The sequence below is a fragment of the Theropithecus gelada genome, chromosome 7b (assembly GCF_003255815.1).
Source record: "Theropithecus gelada isolate Dixy chromosome 7b, Tgel_1.0, whole genome shotgun sequence".
Taxonomy (NCBI): Eukaryota; Metazoa; Chordata; class Mammalia; order Primates; family Cercopithecidae; genus Theropithecus; species Theropithecus gelada.
The window spans coordinates 35,437,310-35,454,766 of record NC_037675.1 but is presented as its reverse complement, the minus strand read 5'-3'; the positions used below and the strand labels follow the sequence as shown (position 1 = coordinate 35,454,766).

General features: G+C 40.9%; 1 protein-coding gene across 1 annotated transcript in view; it reads left to right on the top strand.

Moving 5' to 3' along the window:
* SPTSSA (serine palmitoyltransferase small subunit A) overlaps positions 1-6,024 on the top strand; it is a 36,741-nt gene extending 30,717 nt beyond the window's left edge. Inside the window, exon 2 of the mRNA XM_025392249.1 lies at positions 3,681-6,024. Coding sequence (XP_025248034.1) covers positions 3,681-3,784 — 104 coding nt within the window. The 3' untranslated portion in view covers positions 3,785-6,024. The remainder of the gene's footprint in view (positions 1-3,680) is intronic.
* The last annotated feature ends 11,433 nt before the right edge of the window (positions 6,025-17,457 follow it).

Below are 17,457 nucleotides of genomic sequence, written 5' to 3'. Positions count from 1 at the left end.
TAAAAAAAAAAAAAAAAAAAAAAAAAGAGTCATTTGTAGGGGTTGGGGAAGAACTGAGAAGTCGTAATTTGAATGTGGGGAGAAGGAATAAAAAGCCTTCTAGACTGGATGACTTGGCAAATAGTTGTGTCAGTTGGAAAAATAGGACTCATAGGAAGAGGTAGTTTTGGAGAAGGTTAATGAGTTCAGTTTGAATTTAAGTTACCTTGTTGAATGCCATAGATGGAAATGTACAGTAAGTAGGCAGAAATATCTGTCTGCAGTATGGAAGGTGAGGTCAGGTTGACAACATTAAGGTGCAGATTGGACATCCCTAACCTGAAAATCGAAAGTCTGAAATGCTCCAAAATCCAAAACTTTTGAGCAACAACATGATAGTCAAATGAAATGACCACTGGAGCATTTTTGATATTGAATTAGGTATGCTCACCTGGTAAGTATAATGCAGTATTCTAAAAATTTTTTTTAAATCTGAAATTTGAAATGTTTGTCATCTCAAGCATTTAGGATAAGGGATACTTATCTTGTAGTTGTTTAAGTTATGAGAGAGTGTGGGGCCCAAGACAAAACGATGGGAATTCCATTTGATCTGGAACGTTTTCAGCCGCAAGTAACAAAATTGAACAAGCTGCTTTAAGAGTAAAGAGGATTGACCAGCCAGGCCTGGTGGCTCACACCTGTAATCTCAGCACTTTAGGAGGCTGAGGTGGGAGGATTGCTTGTCCCCAGGAGTTCAAGACCAGCCTGAGCAACATAGGGAGACCCCATCTCTACAAAAATAGTAAATCAGCTGGGCATGGTGGTGTGTGCTTGTTGTCCCAGCTACTTGGGAGGCTGAGGTAGGAGGATTGCCTGAGCCTGGGAGGTCGAGGCTGCGTAAACTCTGATTGTGTCACTGTACTCCAGCCTGGACAATAGAGTGAGACCTTGTCTCAAAAAAAGTAAAGGGATTTATTAGGTTAGTATGTAAAAATCCAGAGGTAGGGCGGGCTTAAGGGTTTTTTGGTGAGGATTCTGACTCCATTTTTCTGTGATTATTTTTGTTCTGCCACCTTCTTGAGTTAGCTTTGTTCTGAATCTTGCTTTCCTCATGGAGGTAAAGTGACTCTAGTGATTGCAAGATTCCATCAGCAAGCTGCATATTCTAGGAGAGAGCATCTATGTTCCTGAATTCCTGGCAGAAGTCCTAAGCTTTGAGCTGATTAATCAGTTTTGAGGTAGGGCATTGTTACCAAGAGAAAGAGATCCCTCTAATTGGTTAAGACCAGTCAGGGGTTATCCATGAAGATGGGTTAGTCCAACCAAAAGGGCATGGCTGCTATACTAGGAGGAGAGGTAGAGTGGATGTTTGCAAAGAAAGCACAAAGTTCACTCTTATCATCTATCATCCATCATAAAGGAAAGAGCCAATGAAAAACAGGAAAATGGTAAGAGAGATTAAAAGAGCGCCTTAGAAAATACCTCAGCCCAGAGTAGAGTTTTGAAGAGTGGAAGGGGTTGTTTTGTTTTGTTTTCTGTTTGTTTTTTGAGACAAGGTCTGGCTCTGTTGCTCAGGCTGGAGTGCAGTGGTGCCCTGGCTCACTGCAGCCTTGAACTCCTGGGCTGAAGTGATTCTCCCACTTCAGCCTCCAAAGTAGCTGGGACTACAGGCATAAATGCAAAGGGTTTTGAAGAAGAAGGACTAAAACAGTGTCAATTCAAACAGCCTTTGGATTTAGTGGAGACCACCAGTGACCTTAGGACAATGCCTACAGTCTGGAGGAGTAAGAATCAGATGGTGTGTTGGTGATGAACAAATATATGCCAATGACATAGAAGCAGCAAATCTTCCTTCCTTCCCTTCCTTCCTTCCTTCCTTCCTTCCTTCCTTCCTTCCTTCCTTCCTTCCTTCCTTCCTTCTGTCTCTCTCTCTCCCTCTCTCCCTCCCTCTCTCCCTCCCTCCCCCCTCCTCCTCTTTCTTTCTTTCTTTCTTTCTCTTTCTTTCTTTCTTTCTTTCTTTCTTTCTTTCTTTCTTTCTTTCTTTCTTTCTTTCTTTCTTTCTTTCTTTCTTTCTTTCTTTCTTGAAATTAGTAAATAGAAGGTGGCAGTTTAAGGAAGAACTGGATTAAGGGAGGTTAAAAAGTAAATTGTAAAAAAAGATTGTGAAAGACTTTCTGCCCTTGTTTGCTGGGTGAAGAGAATGAGTTTATTGTTTCAGTCAGGCAGTCTTGATTTGACCTCTGGCTCCAAAGACAACTTCCTTTATGGCCCTGAGCAAGCTACTCAGTTTTCTCAGTTTCTGATTAATAATGAACATAATAAACATTTCATAGGAAATATATAAGGGTTAAGTAAGATAATGTAATTGTGGAAGAGATTTGTCAACTAACCTGTTATACAAATATTAGTTGGTAGTAAGCACATTGCTTATTTAAACCCTATCTTCTCATAAAAGAATGTAAGTTATTTTAGAAATAATAGTATGTAAAGGTATGTAGAGTTGAGAAAGGGGAAAGGCAAGTGGAAGAGGAGAGAGAGAATAAATGAGAATATGAATGAATTAATAAAGCATGACCCCAGTTCAAAACCAGTTATTCCTCTTAGCATCCTATGTAACTGTGCAAAGCCAAAAGCCCTTAGATTTGACATAATTTTTGCTAGCAGTATTTTGTGTGGCCCCAGAGGAGAGACCTCTTGTTGACTTCCATATATGCAGTTTCAGTTCCTTTTGTAATAAAGGAGCACAGTACAGAAAAGTTATTGTTTAGGTTATCAAGATGACTTTTATTTGAAGTTGTTGCAAATAGTAGCAATAGTGATAATGATGTTTAATAGTGATAATAATAAATAAACGTTTGATAGTAGCAGTTGCTGTCATTTTATATATCCCTAAGCTAGTGTATGATTGATTTTAGCTCTGTGTGACTCTAAAAATACTTTTAGCCACATTCTAGTCTAACTAATTCTAAAATTCTTTGATCATACATTCTTATTAGTTAAGTTGGTAGACCTTTTACAGTCATTAAATAGAATTTTATTCCTGCATATTTATTTCTTAGGTAGAACAGTGTCACATCCTGTGCTTCATTTTAAGCAGTCCTGCTGGGTGCAGTGGCTCACGCCTGTAATCCCAGCACTTTGGGAGACCGAGACGGGTGGATCACCTGAGGTCAGGAGTTTGAGACCACCCTGGCCAACATGGTGAAACCCTGTCTCTACTAAAAATACAAAACTTGGCTGGGCGTCGTGGCGGGCGCCTGTAATCCCAACTACTCAGGAGGCTAAGACAGGAGAATCGCTTGAACCCAGGAGGCAGAGGTTGCAGTGAGCCGAGATCATGCTACTGCATTCCAGCCTGGGCAACAAGAGCAAAAGAAAAAAAAAGAGAAGAAAAAAAAAACATTTTAAGCAGTCTGATGTTTTTGACTACACAGGGAGAATAACAGTACCTACCTTATATGGTGGTAGTAAAGATGAATGAGCTAAAAACAAAACAAAACGAAAACCAACTTAGAATGGTGCCAGGCATAGTTGTTAGTAGCTAGCATTATCGTTCTTGTTTTTTTTTTTTTATCAGTGCTTGATATAAATGAGGAAGTACTAAGTGAATGGGTACTTCATCATAAAAGAGTTGTTGAAAACATGTGGGGATTTAGTTTTGAATAAATTAATAATAATAAGTTTCCTTAACTACAACTCAGATTCAATGCTGGTTTCCATTGTGGGGATGGCACTATACACAGGATACGTCTTCATGCCCCAGCACATCATGGCGATATTGCACTACTTTGAAATTGTACAATGACCAAGATGCGGCAGGATCAGAGGTTCCTTGGGGAAGACCCACCCTACGAAGTTGGAATGAGACCATCAGATGTGATAAGAAACTCTTCTAGATGTCAACATAACCAACCTTATAAAGACTAAAATTCATGAGTAGAACAGGAAGATCATCCTGACTCATGTGTTGTGTTCTTTATTTTTAATTTTCAAAGAGGCTCTTGTATAGCAGTTTTTGTCTATTTTAACATTGTAGTCATTTGTACTTTGATATCAGTATTTTCTTAACCTTTGTGACTGTTTCAATATTACCCCCGTGAAAGCTTTTCTTAATGTAACTTTGAGTACATTTTAATTGCCTTCTATTTTTAAAACTCAAAATCATTAGTTGGGCTTTACTGTTCTTGCTATTGTATGGCATATACATCTGCCTGGATATATTTCTACTCTTGACCAAAGTTTTGTAAGAACAATATAAGATTTCGGGTAGGGGTATGGGGAGGGAAGATATTTTATTGAGAACTACTTACAAAAGATTTATCTGTAAGCTTGAACTCAGGAGTACAGTTTTAGCTATCTAGACTCTAACAGCTTTTGCTTTAAAATTATTAAATTGTTTCTTAATGAAAAAGAAAAGATCTTGCTAAAGTTAAAATAAAGAACGTTTCACCTTTTAAATATTTTATTCTTATGTGGACTTATTTCCACAAAACTTTGGTGATAATTCTTGAGACAAAAGGTGGTTAAGTAGCATTATTATGTAATGCTTATATACCATAGAGTTTTTAATAGAAGAGAAATCCATTTCTTCTGAGGGTCACTATTAACAGTGTACTTCCTTAAATTTAGTTTAATGATTGTAATGGGTGCTGCATTTGCACATTGCATTAAGTTATGATGAGACGAATTGTTGTTAAAAATTATAGCAAAAAGAAATGTAAACTTGGTTAAAATCTTTTCACTCTTTGTATTGTTTTTTTTAAGGTTTTTATTCCTTAAATGTAAAATGACTACCTAATTTTTTGATGTAAATACATTAAATTCAAAGAGAAAAAAAATCAGCTGATGTAGCAGTATATCTTTTCCTTAATGGTTAAATATTGATCTAGTATTTACATTTCTGAATTATTTTCTGTGGAGGACCAGATAAGCAGTAAGTATGTTTTATCCTATATGTCTTGCAACATGAAAATGTTGCTAATTTAAAAAAAGTAGGCATTATGTGTGTGTGTTTTTTTTTGAGATGGAGTCTCACCCTGTCGCCCAAGCTGGAGTGCAATAGCATGATCTTGGCTCACTGCAACCTCTGCCTCCTGGGTTCAAGTGATTCTCCTGCCTCAGCCTCCTGAGTAACTGGGATTACAGGCACGCACCACCATGCCTGGCTAATTTTTTGTATCTTTAGTAGAGATGGGATTTCACTATGTTGGCCAGGATGGTCTTGAACTCCTGACCTCCTGATCCACCTGCCTTGGCCTCCCAAACTGCTGGGATTACAGGCCTGAGCCACCGTGCCCGGCCAAAATTGAGGTATTTTTTGCCCAACATTTTAAGGACTAGACTTTTGAAGTATTTTATAGTCTAGAGGTCTCAAGTAATATATACATGTTTAATATTTTTAGAGTCAATTGATATCACAATTAGGAATAGTGAGAATAATATGTAATTACTTGGTTTGAAGTAGTTAAAACTTGGATATGGTTATATCTGAGCTATGGTCATACTATCTCAAGAAAAATAATATGAGGATTTAACTTAAGATTTGTTCTATTAATGCCCAAATTTGGCTTTCCTCTACTATCCCCCATAGAGAACCACTAACAAGTGGATGTCTAATATTCCTGTGGTGAGTTGAAGGCAGGAAAAGTCGAGAATCATTAGTTTCAATGGGTATCCAGATGACCTATCCTGGCCCTCTACTCAGAAACCTGCAATTTGTCCTCACGCTGCTGAAATTCATTAAATTGCTGTTGTATAACTGATGGTTATTATGAACACTGACCTGTGAGACATACGGAAGATAAAATTTAGTCTTACAGGAAATCTTGAGGAGAGTCAAAAGAGAAATGGGAGCATGTCTCTTGAGAGGTGATCAGGGAAGTTTATGCTCACTGTCTGATGCAAATGTCTAGTCTATTTGTTAGTAAATAACAAACAGGGAAATCATTTTCACTTTTTGTTTAAAATAAGGTATTTACAAGCATACCTTGTAGTTATTGTGGGTTCAGATTCAGACCACTGCAATAAAGTGAATATCTCAATAAAGTGAGTCACATGAAGTTTTTTGGTTTTCCCCTGCATATAAAAGTTACATTTACACCATCCTGTAGTCTATTAAGTGTGCAATAGCGTTATGGCAAAAAAAACAAAAACAAAAACAAAACCCATATGTACCTATCTTAATTAAAAAATTATCTATTGCTAAAAAAAGCCAATGATTATTTGAGTCTTCAGCAAGTCATAATTTTTTGTTGGTGGAGGGTCTTGCCTTGATGTTGATGGCTGCTGACTGATCTGGGTCATAGTTGCGGAAGATTGGGGTGGCTATGGCAATTAAAAAAAATAAGACAACAATAAAGTTTGCTGCATTGATCGACTCTTCATTCATGAAAGATTTATCTGTAGCATGTAATGCTATTTGATAGCCTTTTACCCACAATGGAACTTCCCCCAAAATTGGAATCAATCCTTTCAAACCCTGCTGTTGCTTTATCAACTAAGTTTATAAAATATTCTAAATCCTTCGTTGTAATTTCAACAATGTTCATAGCATCTTCAGCAGGAGTATATGCCATCTCAAGAAACCACTTTCCTTGCTCATCCATAAAAGGCAAAATCTTGTCTGTTCAAGTTTTATCGTGAGATTGCAGTAATTCAGTCACATTGTCAGGCTCCATTTATAGTTCTCTTGCTATTTTTAGCAACTACAGTTAACTCCCTCACTGAAGTTTTGAACCCCTCCAAGACATCCATGAAAGTTGGAATCAACTTTCCAACTCCTGTTATTGTTGATATTTTGACCTCCTCCCGTGAATCATAAATCATCTTAATGGCATCTAGAATGGTGAATCATTTCTGGAAGGTTTTCAGTTGACTGCCTAGGTCCATCAGAGTAATCACTACCTACGGCAGCTATAGCCTTACAAAATGTATTTCTTAAATAATAAAGACCTCAAAGTCAAAGTAAATCCTTGATCCATGGGCCACAGAATGGACGTTATGTTGGCAGGCATGGAAATGATATTAATCTCCTTGTACATCTTCTTCAGAGCTCTTGGGTGACTAGATGCAGTATTAATGAGCAGTAATATTTTGAAGAGAATCTTCAAAATAGTAGTAGGTCTCAACAGTGGGCTTGAAATATTTAGTAAACCACGTTGTAAATGGTTTTTTACAACACAGATGTGCTGTCACCAGTCTTCATTGTTCCATTAATAGAGCACAGGCAGAGTAGATTTAGCATAATTCTTTTTTTTTTTTTTTTTCGAGCCAGAGTCTGTCGCCAGGCTGGAGTGCAGTGGTGCGATCTCGTTTCACTGCAACCTCTGCCTCCCAGGTTCAAGCGATTCTTCTGCCTCAGCCTCTTGACTAACTGGGACTACAGGCGCGCACCACTGCACCCAGCTCATTTTTGTATTTTTAGTAGAGACGGGGTTTCACCATGTTGACCAGGATGGTCTCAATCTCTTGACCTCATGGTCCGCCTACCTCAGCCTCCCAAAATGCTGGGATTACAGGCGTGAGCCACCATGCTTGGCCTGATTTAGCATAATTCTTAAGAGCCCTAGGATTTTTGGAATGGTAAATAAACATTAGTTTCAACTTAAAGTTACCAGCTGCACTAACCCCTAACAAGAGTCAGCCTTTGAAGTTTTGAAGCCAGGCATTGACTTCTCCTTCCTAGCTATGTAAATTCTAGAGGGTGTCTTCCAATATAAGGCTGTTTTATCTACAGTGAAAATCTTATTTAGTATAGCCATCTTCATCAATGATATTAGCCATAGCTGCATTATTTGCCACATCTTCTAAATCGGTATTTGCTGCTTCACCTTGCACTTTTATCTTACGAAGATGGCTTCTTTCCTTAAATCTCGTGAACCAACTTATACTAGCTTCAAACTTTTCTTCTGCAGCTACCTCACCTCTCTCAGCCTTTATAGAACTGAAGAGAATTAGGACCTTGCTCTGGATTAGGCTATAGCTTAAGGGAATATTGTGGCTTGTTTGATGTTTTATCGAGACCATTAAAACTTTATTTATTTTCAGCAATAAGTCTGTAATACTTTCTTACCATTGGTGTGTTCACAGGATTAGCATTTCTAGCTTTAAAACAATTTATTATTGTTTTTCCCTATCTTTCAGCAGCCTGGAACATTTCTAGCTTTTGATTTAAAGTGAGAAATGTGGCAAGGCACAGTGGCTCGTGTCTGTAATTGCAGCACTTTGGGAGGCTGAGGCGGGAGGATTGCTTGAGCCTAGGAGTTAGAGACCAGCCTGGGCAACATGGCATGACCCCGTCTCTACAAAAACTTTTTAAAAAAATTAACCAGGCATGGTGGTGTGCACCTGTAGTGACAGCAAGTTGGGAGGCTGAGGTGGGAAGATCGCCTGAGCCTGGGAAGTCGAGGCTGCAATCAGCTATGATCGCACCACTGCACTCCTGCCTGGGCGACAGTGAGACCCCGTCTCAAAAAATGATAAATAGATGCGTGACTCTTATTTTCATGTGAACATTTAGAGGCCATTGTAGGGTTATTAACTAGTCTAATTTCAATAGCGTTACGTCTCGGAATGAGGAGGCCTGAGGAGAGGGAGAGAGACAGAAGAACTGCTGGTCAGTGGAGCAGGCAGAACATACACAACATTTATCAATTAAGTTCACCTGTTATATAGGGATGGCTTGTTGCACCCCAAAATAGTAGCATCACAGATCACCATAAAGGATATAATAATAGTGAAAAAGTTTGAAATGTTGCAGGAATTACCAAAATGTGGCACAGAGATATGAAGTGAGCACTCGAGGCTGGAAAAATGGTGCCATAGACTTGCAGGGTTGATTGGAAGAGTTGCTACAAACCTTCATCTTGTAAAAAATGCCATGTCTGTGAAGCACAACAAAGTGATGTGCAATAAAACGAGGTATGGCTAATTAGATAATTCTCCATGGACCACTAGTGTTTCTGTATATCTTATAAGCAGATGTACTGACTGCATTATTTTTCAAGGATGTTTATATGATAGAGAAGATAGAGACAGTATCTCCCTCCAAAATGAAGGGCAGGTATATTTAGAGCCTTGGAAGATAAAGGGTGTTTCTTTCTGGACCAAAGGGCATTATAAAAGCTTTAGGTTCCCTATGCTCAGGGTTCCTTTCCTGTAATGCAACCATCTGCACGTACAGATATCACCTGGTCTTTGCATTGCCCTGTGGAAACTGGGGTTTGGGAACCAGAACAAGAAAATGTTGATATTTTGACTATTTCTGTGAGTAATAAAGTTCTTTGTCTCTAACCCTGAATCTCATGTCTTCTGCTAGCATCTACAAAACTGTCAGACTAGCTTGCAAGTAGAGTAGAATTTCAGACTCTTCATAGTTTTTGACAGTTTAGGTGATGAGGATGGGATGTTGGCAGATGTGGTCTTCTGGAAGAGGAGGGATAATGGACCCACAAACTAGGTTTGAAGATGAGACAACTTGGATCAAGAGGTAAATACATTTGCCCAAGTATTGGGTGAGTTAAGAGAATAATGATTCCCCAATATCCTACTTGTTAATTAATAGTTAGGGGCTGTACAGTGAGAAGTAGAATGAAAACAGCTGTCTAAATGGTGCCTCAGTTGTTACTCTCTGGGCAGATAGAAAAAGGGATCTTGGCCGGGCGTGGTGGCTCAAGCCTGTAATCCCAGCACTTTGGGAGGCCGAGACGGGTGGATCATGAGGTCAGGAGATCGAGACCATCCTGGCTAACACGGTGAAACCCCGTCTCTACTAAAAAATACAAAAAAAAAAAAAAACTAGCCGGGTGAGGTGGCGGGCGCCTGTAGTCCCAGCTACTCGGGAGGCTGAGGCAGGAGAATGGCGTGGACCCGGGAGGCGGAGCTTGCAGTGAGCTGAGATCCGGCCACTGCACTCCAGCCTGGGAGACAGAGCGAGACTCTGTCTCAAAAAAAAAAAGAAAAAAAAAAAAAAGAAAGAAAAAGGGATCTTACGACAATGGGACAACAGGTGCCATGGTCTTGGACTAGGTGCAATGGTAGCTATGGCTACTAAGCTAAACTTGGGTGGTCCAAAACCTCAGAAGCTCATTTAGATGAGCCATGAGTGAGGGCCACTTGAAATTGAATGCAACGCCTCAATTTTCTCAAAAAAAGCTGCTCTTCTTCTGTACCCTTGATCTTTCCTTTGCCTCCTACCCTAACTTCAGCTTTATTAAAGAGAAAGATAATTAAGAGTGAGACCTGGCCATGTGCAATAGTTCATGCCTATAATCCCCGCACTTAGGGAGGTGGAGGTGGGCGGATCACTTGAGTTCAGAGTGAGAAACCAGTCTGAACAATGTGATAAAATCCCGTCTCTACAAAAAATACAAAAACTAGCCAAGCATGGTGGTGCACACATGTAGTCCCAGTTACTTGGGAGGCTAAGGTGGGAGGATTGCTTGAGCACAGGAGGTTGAGGTTGCAGTGAGCAGTCTTTGCACTGCTGCACTCCAGCCTGGGTGACAAAGCAAGACCCTGTCTCAAAAAAAAAAAAAAAAAAAAAAAAGAAAACAAAAAAAGATCCAGTATGCACTTATACACTGCTTGAATGTGCTGGGGAACTGTGGAGGAAAAATTTCAAACTTTGTGTGCTGTTGCATATAACTGCTCAAGGCACTAGTCTTTGCAGCCGCTTGGGAAGAAGGGGCACCTTAATTCAACTGATGGGATTTGGGCAATTTTTGCAGTGAAGAGAAATTAAGTGACCCTGTTGCATGTGGCCCTTTGGGTCTGTTTAGTGTACTGTTGTAGCTTCCACTGATGAATGTATTATTGGTATTAATGTTTTACATGATTGTAATTTGAATGCTTATAAGTGCCCGAGGTGATTCTACTGATTGGGAAGAGATGTTGTATTAGTCTGTTTTCATGCTGCGGATAAAGACATACCTGAGGCTGGGAAATTTACAAAAAAAAGAGATTTAATTGGACTTACACATGGCTGGGGAGGCCTCACAATCATGGCAGAAGGTGAAAGGCACGTTTCACATGGCGGCAGACAAGAGAAGAAAGCTTGTGCAGAGAAACTCCCCCTTATATAATCATCAGATCTCATGAGACTTATTCACTATCATGAGAACAGCACAGGAAAGACCTGCCCCCGTGATTCAGTTACGTCCCACTGGGTCCCTCCCGCTACATGTGGGAATTCAAGATGAGATTTTGGTGCGGACAGAGCCAAACCATATAATTCTGCCGCTGGCCTCTCCCAAATCTCATGTCCTCACATTTCAAAACCAGTCATGCCTTCCCAACAGTCCCCCAAAGATTTAACTCATTTCAGCATTAACTCAAAAGTCCACAGTCCAAAGTCTCATCTGAGACAAGGCAAGTCCCTTCTGCCTATGAGCCTGTAAAATCAAAAGCAAGTTAGTTACTTCCTAGATACAATGGAGATACAGACATTGAGTAAATGCAGTCATGTCAAATGGGAGAAATTGGCCAAAACAAAGGGGCTACAGGCCCCATGCAAGTCTGAAATCCAGCAGGGCAGTCAAATCTTTTTTTTTTTTTTTTTTTTTGAGACAGAGTCTCGCTCTGCTGCCCAGGCTGGAGTGCAGTGGCGTGATCTTGGCTCACTGCAAGCTCCGCCTCCCGGGTTCATGCCATTCTCCTGCCTCAGCCTCCCGAGTAGCTGGGACTACAGGCGCCCGCCACCTCGCCCGGCTAGTTTTTTTGTATTTTTTAGTAGAGACGGGGTTTCACCGTGTCAGCCAGGATGGTCTCGATCTCCTGACCTCGTGATCCGCCCGTCTCGGCCTCCCAAAGTGCTGGGATTACAGGCTTGAGCCACCGCGCCCGGCCGGCAGTCAAATCTTAAAGCTCCAAAATGGTCTCCTTTGACTCCACCTCTCACATCCAGGTCACGCTGATGCTAGAGATGGGTACTCCCGTGATCTTGGGCAGCTTCATCCCTGTGACTTTGCAGGGTACAGCCTCCCTCCTGGTTGCTTTCATGGGCTATCATTGAGTGTCTGCAACTTTTCCAGGCACATGGTGCAAGCCGTTGGTGGATCTACCATTTTGGGGTCTGAAGAATGGTGGCCCTTTTCTCACAGCTCCACTAGGTAGGGCCCTAGTAGGGACTCTGTATGGGGGCTCCGACCCCACATTTCCCTTCTGCACTGCCCTAGCAGAGGTTCTCCATGAGGGCCCTGACCCAGAAGCAAACCTGCCTGGGCATCCAGGAGTTTCCATACATCCTCTGAAATCTAGGCAGAGGTTCCTAAACCCTAATCTTGGCTTCTGTGCACTCGCAGGCTCAACACTATGTGGAAGCTGCTGAGACTTGGGCTTGCACCCTCTGAAGCCATGGCCTGAGCTCTGTGTTTGTCCCTTTTAGCCATGGCTAGAGTGGCTGGGATGCAGGGCACCAAATCCCTAGACTTGGTTAAGCTTCAAACTGACGGTACTCACTGAGTTGCTGCCACTGTTCAGCATCAGTGCCAGCTCTGCTGAACCAAACATGGGTGGGGTTGCTCCATTCCCTTTGCAGAACTCAAGGCTATCTCGTATCTCTGGCCAGTGTTCCTTTTGATAAAGCTTGTTACATTTTTACTGACCTCTGGGCTATAGCCAAAGGCCTAGGAGTTTAGTCTGTCACTTGGAAAACTACGGATTGGTAGATTAAAGATACCCTCTCTGGGGCTGCAAAATGTGGTAATAAATCACAGTTAAGCTGTTGGGTTACTTATGTAGATGTCTAGAGTAAGGGCCAGTTCTCTGGTATCAAGCTGCTGATCAAGACTGCACTGTCCAGATTGCTCCCATTTCTGACTAGATCCATCATTGTACTTGACATGGTGACCTATCTACCACTGTAGGTTTGGCATAAAATAATGAAACAGACCCTGTTTTTGAACAGGGTCTGAAGCTACCTGAAAGGCAGACTTGTGAAAATGTTGCAGTGAGGGGGGTCACATAGCGTGAGCCATCACCTCCATCTCCTCACACCTTGTTCTTGGCGGATTGACTACATTAGACTTCTGATCTCTTCTCAGGGCTACCCATTGTGCTGCAACGCTGTTGATATTTTTCAGTGATGATTATACAAGGCAGAGTTTCACTGCACAAGCTCTCTTCTCTTGTCTGCCACCATGTGAAACGTGCTTTTCACCTTCCTTTCAACACAATATTGCTGTTTTAACCTGATCATCAGATTCCGGCTATAATATTGCAGCCCTTGAAACAAATCTGTGTCATGTGTTTGGCCTTCTGGGCCTCTGCAGCTTGACAATGGAGCAGGTTTTTTTTTTGTTGTTGTTGTTATTGTTGTTGTTTTTTAATCACAAAAGCTACTCAACAAAGTGCTGATAGTCAAGGTATTTGATGGACATTCCATACTCCCTACCATTCACAGGCATCTGATATTGAATACTGGAATGGCCTCTTCAAAAATCAATTCAAATAGAATTTTGCTCTAGCTCTCTCTTCTCCTTCTGGGCATGTAGCTTAATTAGGCAGTTTGGTCATTGAATGTGGCTATGCTCAGAAAGAGATAATCTCTCAGCCACTTTCTGTTTAATGATCAGGATGACCTATTGCTATTTTAAAATTTGGATTCCTCCCTGTTAGAAACAAAATGCTTGTTCCTTGGTGCTGCAAAGAAATAGCACTTGAACATAAGTTTAATTTTCCCAGCAAGGCAATGTTTACTTCTATAGAAGGGTGCGACTTGTGAATGGACTAATGGTGAGAGGACATCTGAACAAGACAGGGGAAGGGGTTCTTATTCTTGATGCAAGTAGCCGCTACTGCTCTGTCATTCCCCTATTGGCTAGGGTTGCACTGCACAGTCTAAGCTAATTCTGATTGGCTATTTTAAAGAGAGCAGAGGTATGAGCCAGAGTGGCGGGGCGAGTAGTTTGGCAGGAAGGACAGTTAGGGACAGGTAACTAAATGTGACTTAGGTCAGAGCAGGTGACCAGGGGTGATTCAGGTCAAAGCAGGTGACTGGGATGAGTCAGGATGGAGCAGGTGACCAGGGGAACAGATGTGAACTACTGATTAAAACTGGTGTAAAAGGTTTTTTACTGAAACTACGAGGAAGTTAAACTTTAAAAGGGAGGACAAAGAACTGAACATACTGACATAATGATTCTTTAAAGAGAAATTTAGAACTCATTGTATCCAACACTCCCTGACCATGCTGCTTTTCTCTTCACTATTGGCAGTCCCAGGCCAGTGCGTTGCTAGCCCAGCCAGAAGGGGCCTAGGGATTTCAACTTAATTCTGGCTCAGTCCCCTAGATTATGTAGTTGAGTTGCTGTGACTCTGTATCATGAGGCTAATCACGACTTGGTTGAGTACATTTGCTTCATGAGTCACCCAGTGGCTCATGTAGGCCAAAGTAGGTGGCATGAGTCTCCCTGTACGTTTTATAAAATTGCCTTATCCCTTTTTCACCTGACTCTTTTGGATGAAAGGTCTGGGTATGAGTAGAGATGACTGGAAAAAGGTGAATGATAATTATTGGAATAGGACAAATTGATTTTATAGTGATGGAGAGAGAGCAACTCCAATACATGAGGGGAGAATACTTTAGATGCCAGGAGTGGGGAGAAGGATCTCTAATAACGTCCTTCAGAGCCACCCCTGGGTCTTTCCTCAGGAAGAAAAATGCCCAGATACAACTCTCCCAAACTGTAGCAAAAACTTTAAATGGTGAAACTGCTGAATCTGCCATCCCCCACGATGGTGCTCACCATAATTTTGATTGTCATTCCCCTTCACCTTAACGAGAATCTATCAGATAAAAGAGGATTTCCCCATTTTCTACATCTCCCATGCAAGACATTGATTAACACCACTGGATATCTTCCTCACCTCCCTTCCCGTAGCTATTGCTTAGTCATTCTGTGGGGTGAATGAGCAACACCTGTCTGATGGCATAGATAAATAGGACAGTTTGACTGACAGCCCTCAGGCAATTTCAGAAAAAACAAAGACTAGCCTCAATTATTCAAACTGAACCGGGAACCGTAAGGCTTACCAGCTTGCCAGGAGGCCAAGCTGGAGGAACTGTCAAACTATGCCCTCTGAATGATGTATGTCCCACTTAGAGAGGCCAACAACACTTTCTTTCCAGGGGCACCTTGTGTGCCCTCAGGTCTTTATTTCCTGTGTGGAATCCAGGAGTTATTTTGTCTCCCCTAAAAGCACCCTTAGGGGTAATCATAAGATCCCTTTAAGTGTTTAAGGAAGCACCACTGACAGATCATGTAGCCCTCAGGTGACTACGGAGATTTCTTCAAAATGCGGCTTTTCTTAGGTAATGGAGAGATCTCTGCAGTAAGATAACAGATTCATAGGCTGGGCGTGGTGTCTCATGCCTGTAATCTCAGCACTTTGGGAGGCCGAGGTGGGCAGATCACTTGAGGTCAGAAGTTCAAGACCAGATTGGCCAACATGGTGAAACCCCGTCTCTACTGAAAATACAAAAACCAGCTGGCTTGGTGGCATGCGCCCGTAATCCCAACTACTCGGCAGACTGAGACAGGAGAATCGCTTCAACCTGGGAGGCGGAGGTTTCATTGTGCTGAGATCGTTCCACTGCACTTTAGCCTGGGTGACAGAGCGAGACTTGGTCTCAAAAAAAAAAAAAAAAAAAAAAATCAAACAGATTCGTTATTTATGTATCCTTTGCTGGCAGTTATCCCTATAACAGTAGTCATCCGACTAGAAAAGTGAAGTGGTAAAAATTTTGCTGAAGTTTTCAATGACATGCCTGGACGCTGAAAGGAAAAGCAGGTCAGCCTCAGCTCACTAGCTAGGGTTGTTATGAATGAAATAATTGCCCCAGACTTCCCAATTATGATTCTCCCTTTAGAAGTAACCTCTTTCCTGAGTCTCATATCTGCTAGAACTATGGGCTGTCTAATATGGTAGGCATTAGCCACATGTGACTACTTAGCACTTGAGTTTTGGTTAGTCTGAATTGAGATGTTTTGTAAGTGTAAAATTTACCCTGGATTTTCAAGACTTTAGTGTGGGGGGGAAAAAAAAAAGAACGTAAAAAAATACTTTTATTTTATTTTTATTTATTTATTTATTTATTTATTTTTTTGAGACAGAGTCTGGCTCTGTCACCCAGGCTGGAGTGCGGTTGTGCAATCTTGGCTCACTGCAACCTCTGCCTCCCAAGTTCAAGCTATCCTTCCATCTCAGTCTTCCACCTCGGCCTCCGGAGTAGCTGGGACTACAGGTACATGCTACCACGTCTGGTTAATTTTTGTATTTTTTAGAAATGAGGTTTCACTATGTTGCCAAGGCTGGTCTTGAACTCCTGAGCTCAAGTGATCCGTTCGTCTCTGCCTCCTAAAATGCTGGGATTAAAATGCTATGAGCCTTCACACCTGGCCACTTTTAAATATTAATTATATGTTTAAGTGATGATATTTCGAATATCTTAGGTAAAATAAAATGTATTTAATTTCAACTATTTCTTTTTACTTCATTTAATGTGGCTACTAGAAAACTTAAAATTAAACTTACAGCTTACTTCTGTAGCTCACATTATTTTCACATTGGGTAGCTCTGCTCTATAGGTAACCACGATCTGGACTTTGTGAAAACGATTTTCTTCCTTTTCTTTAGATTTCTATCACCTGTGTGTGTATCCATAAAATAATATATTTTGGTTTTGCCTATTTTTGAAATTTATATAAATGGAAAGTGCTTCACGTATTCTTTTGTATCTTGCTTCTTTTGCTTATGTTCGTATAACTTATCCTGCTGTTATATGTAGGTGTAATTCATTCATTTTCCTTGTTGTATATCCTATTCCATTTTATGACTATGCACAGCAATTTGTTTATCCATTCCATTATGCTAATTTATAATCCTATCAGCAACGTATGTGTCTATAGCCTTGCTTTTAATCATGAAAAATTGGAAATATTTCAAATGTCCATCATAGGGATTGATAGGTAAATTATAGTATATCTATACAATGAAATGCCATAAAATTATTTATTAAAAGAATTAGATGGCCGGGCATAGTGACTCACGCCTGTAATCCCAACACTTTGGGAGGCCGAGGCGGGCGGATCACCTGAGGTTGGGAGTTCAAGACCAGCTTAACTCACATGGAGAAGCCCCTTCTCTACTGAAAAAATACAAAATTAGCTGGGTGTGGTGGTGCATGCCTATAATCCCAGCTACTTGGGAGGCTGAGGCAGGAGAATCGCTTGAATCTGGGAGGCGGAGATTGTGGTGGGCCAAAATTGCACCATTGCACTCCAGCCTGGGCAACAAAAGTGAAACTCTTTCTCAAAAAAAAAAAAAAAAAAAATTATCTGAAATAATTTGAAAAGATGTTTATAATATATTGAAAAATTCTAAAAATTCTTCATGGCAGTTTCTTATGATCACTTGTATTTCTGTGGTATCAGTTATAACGTTTCCTCTTTTATTTCTGGTTTTATTTATTTGAGTCAT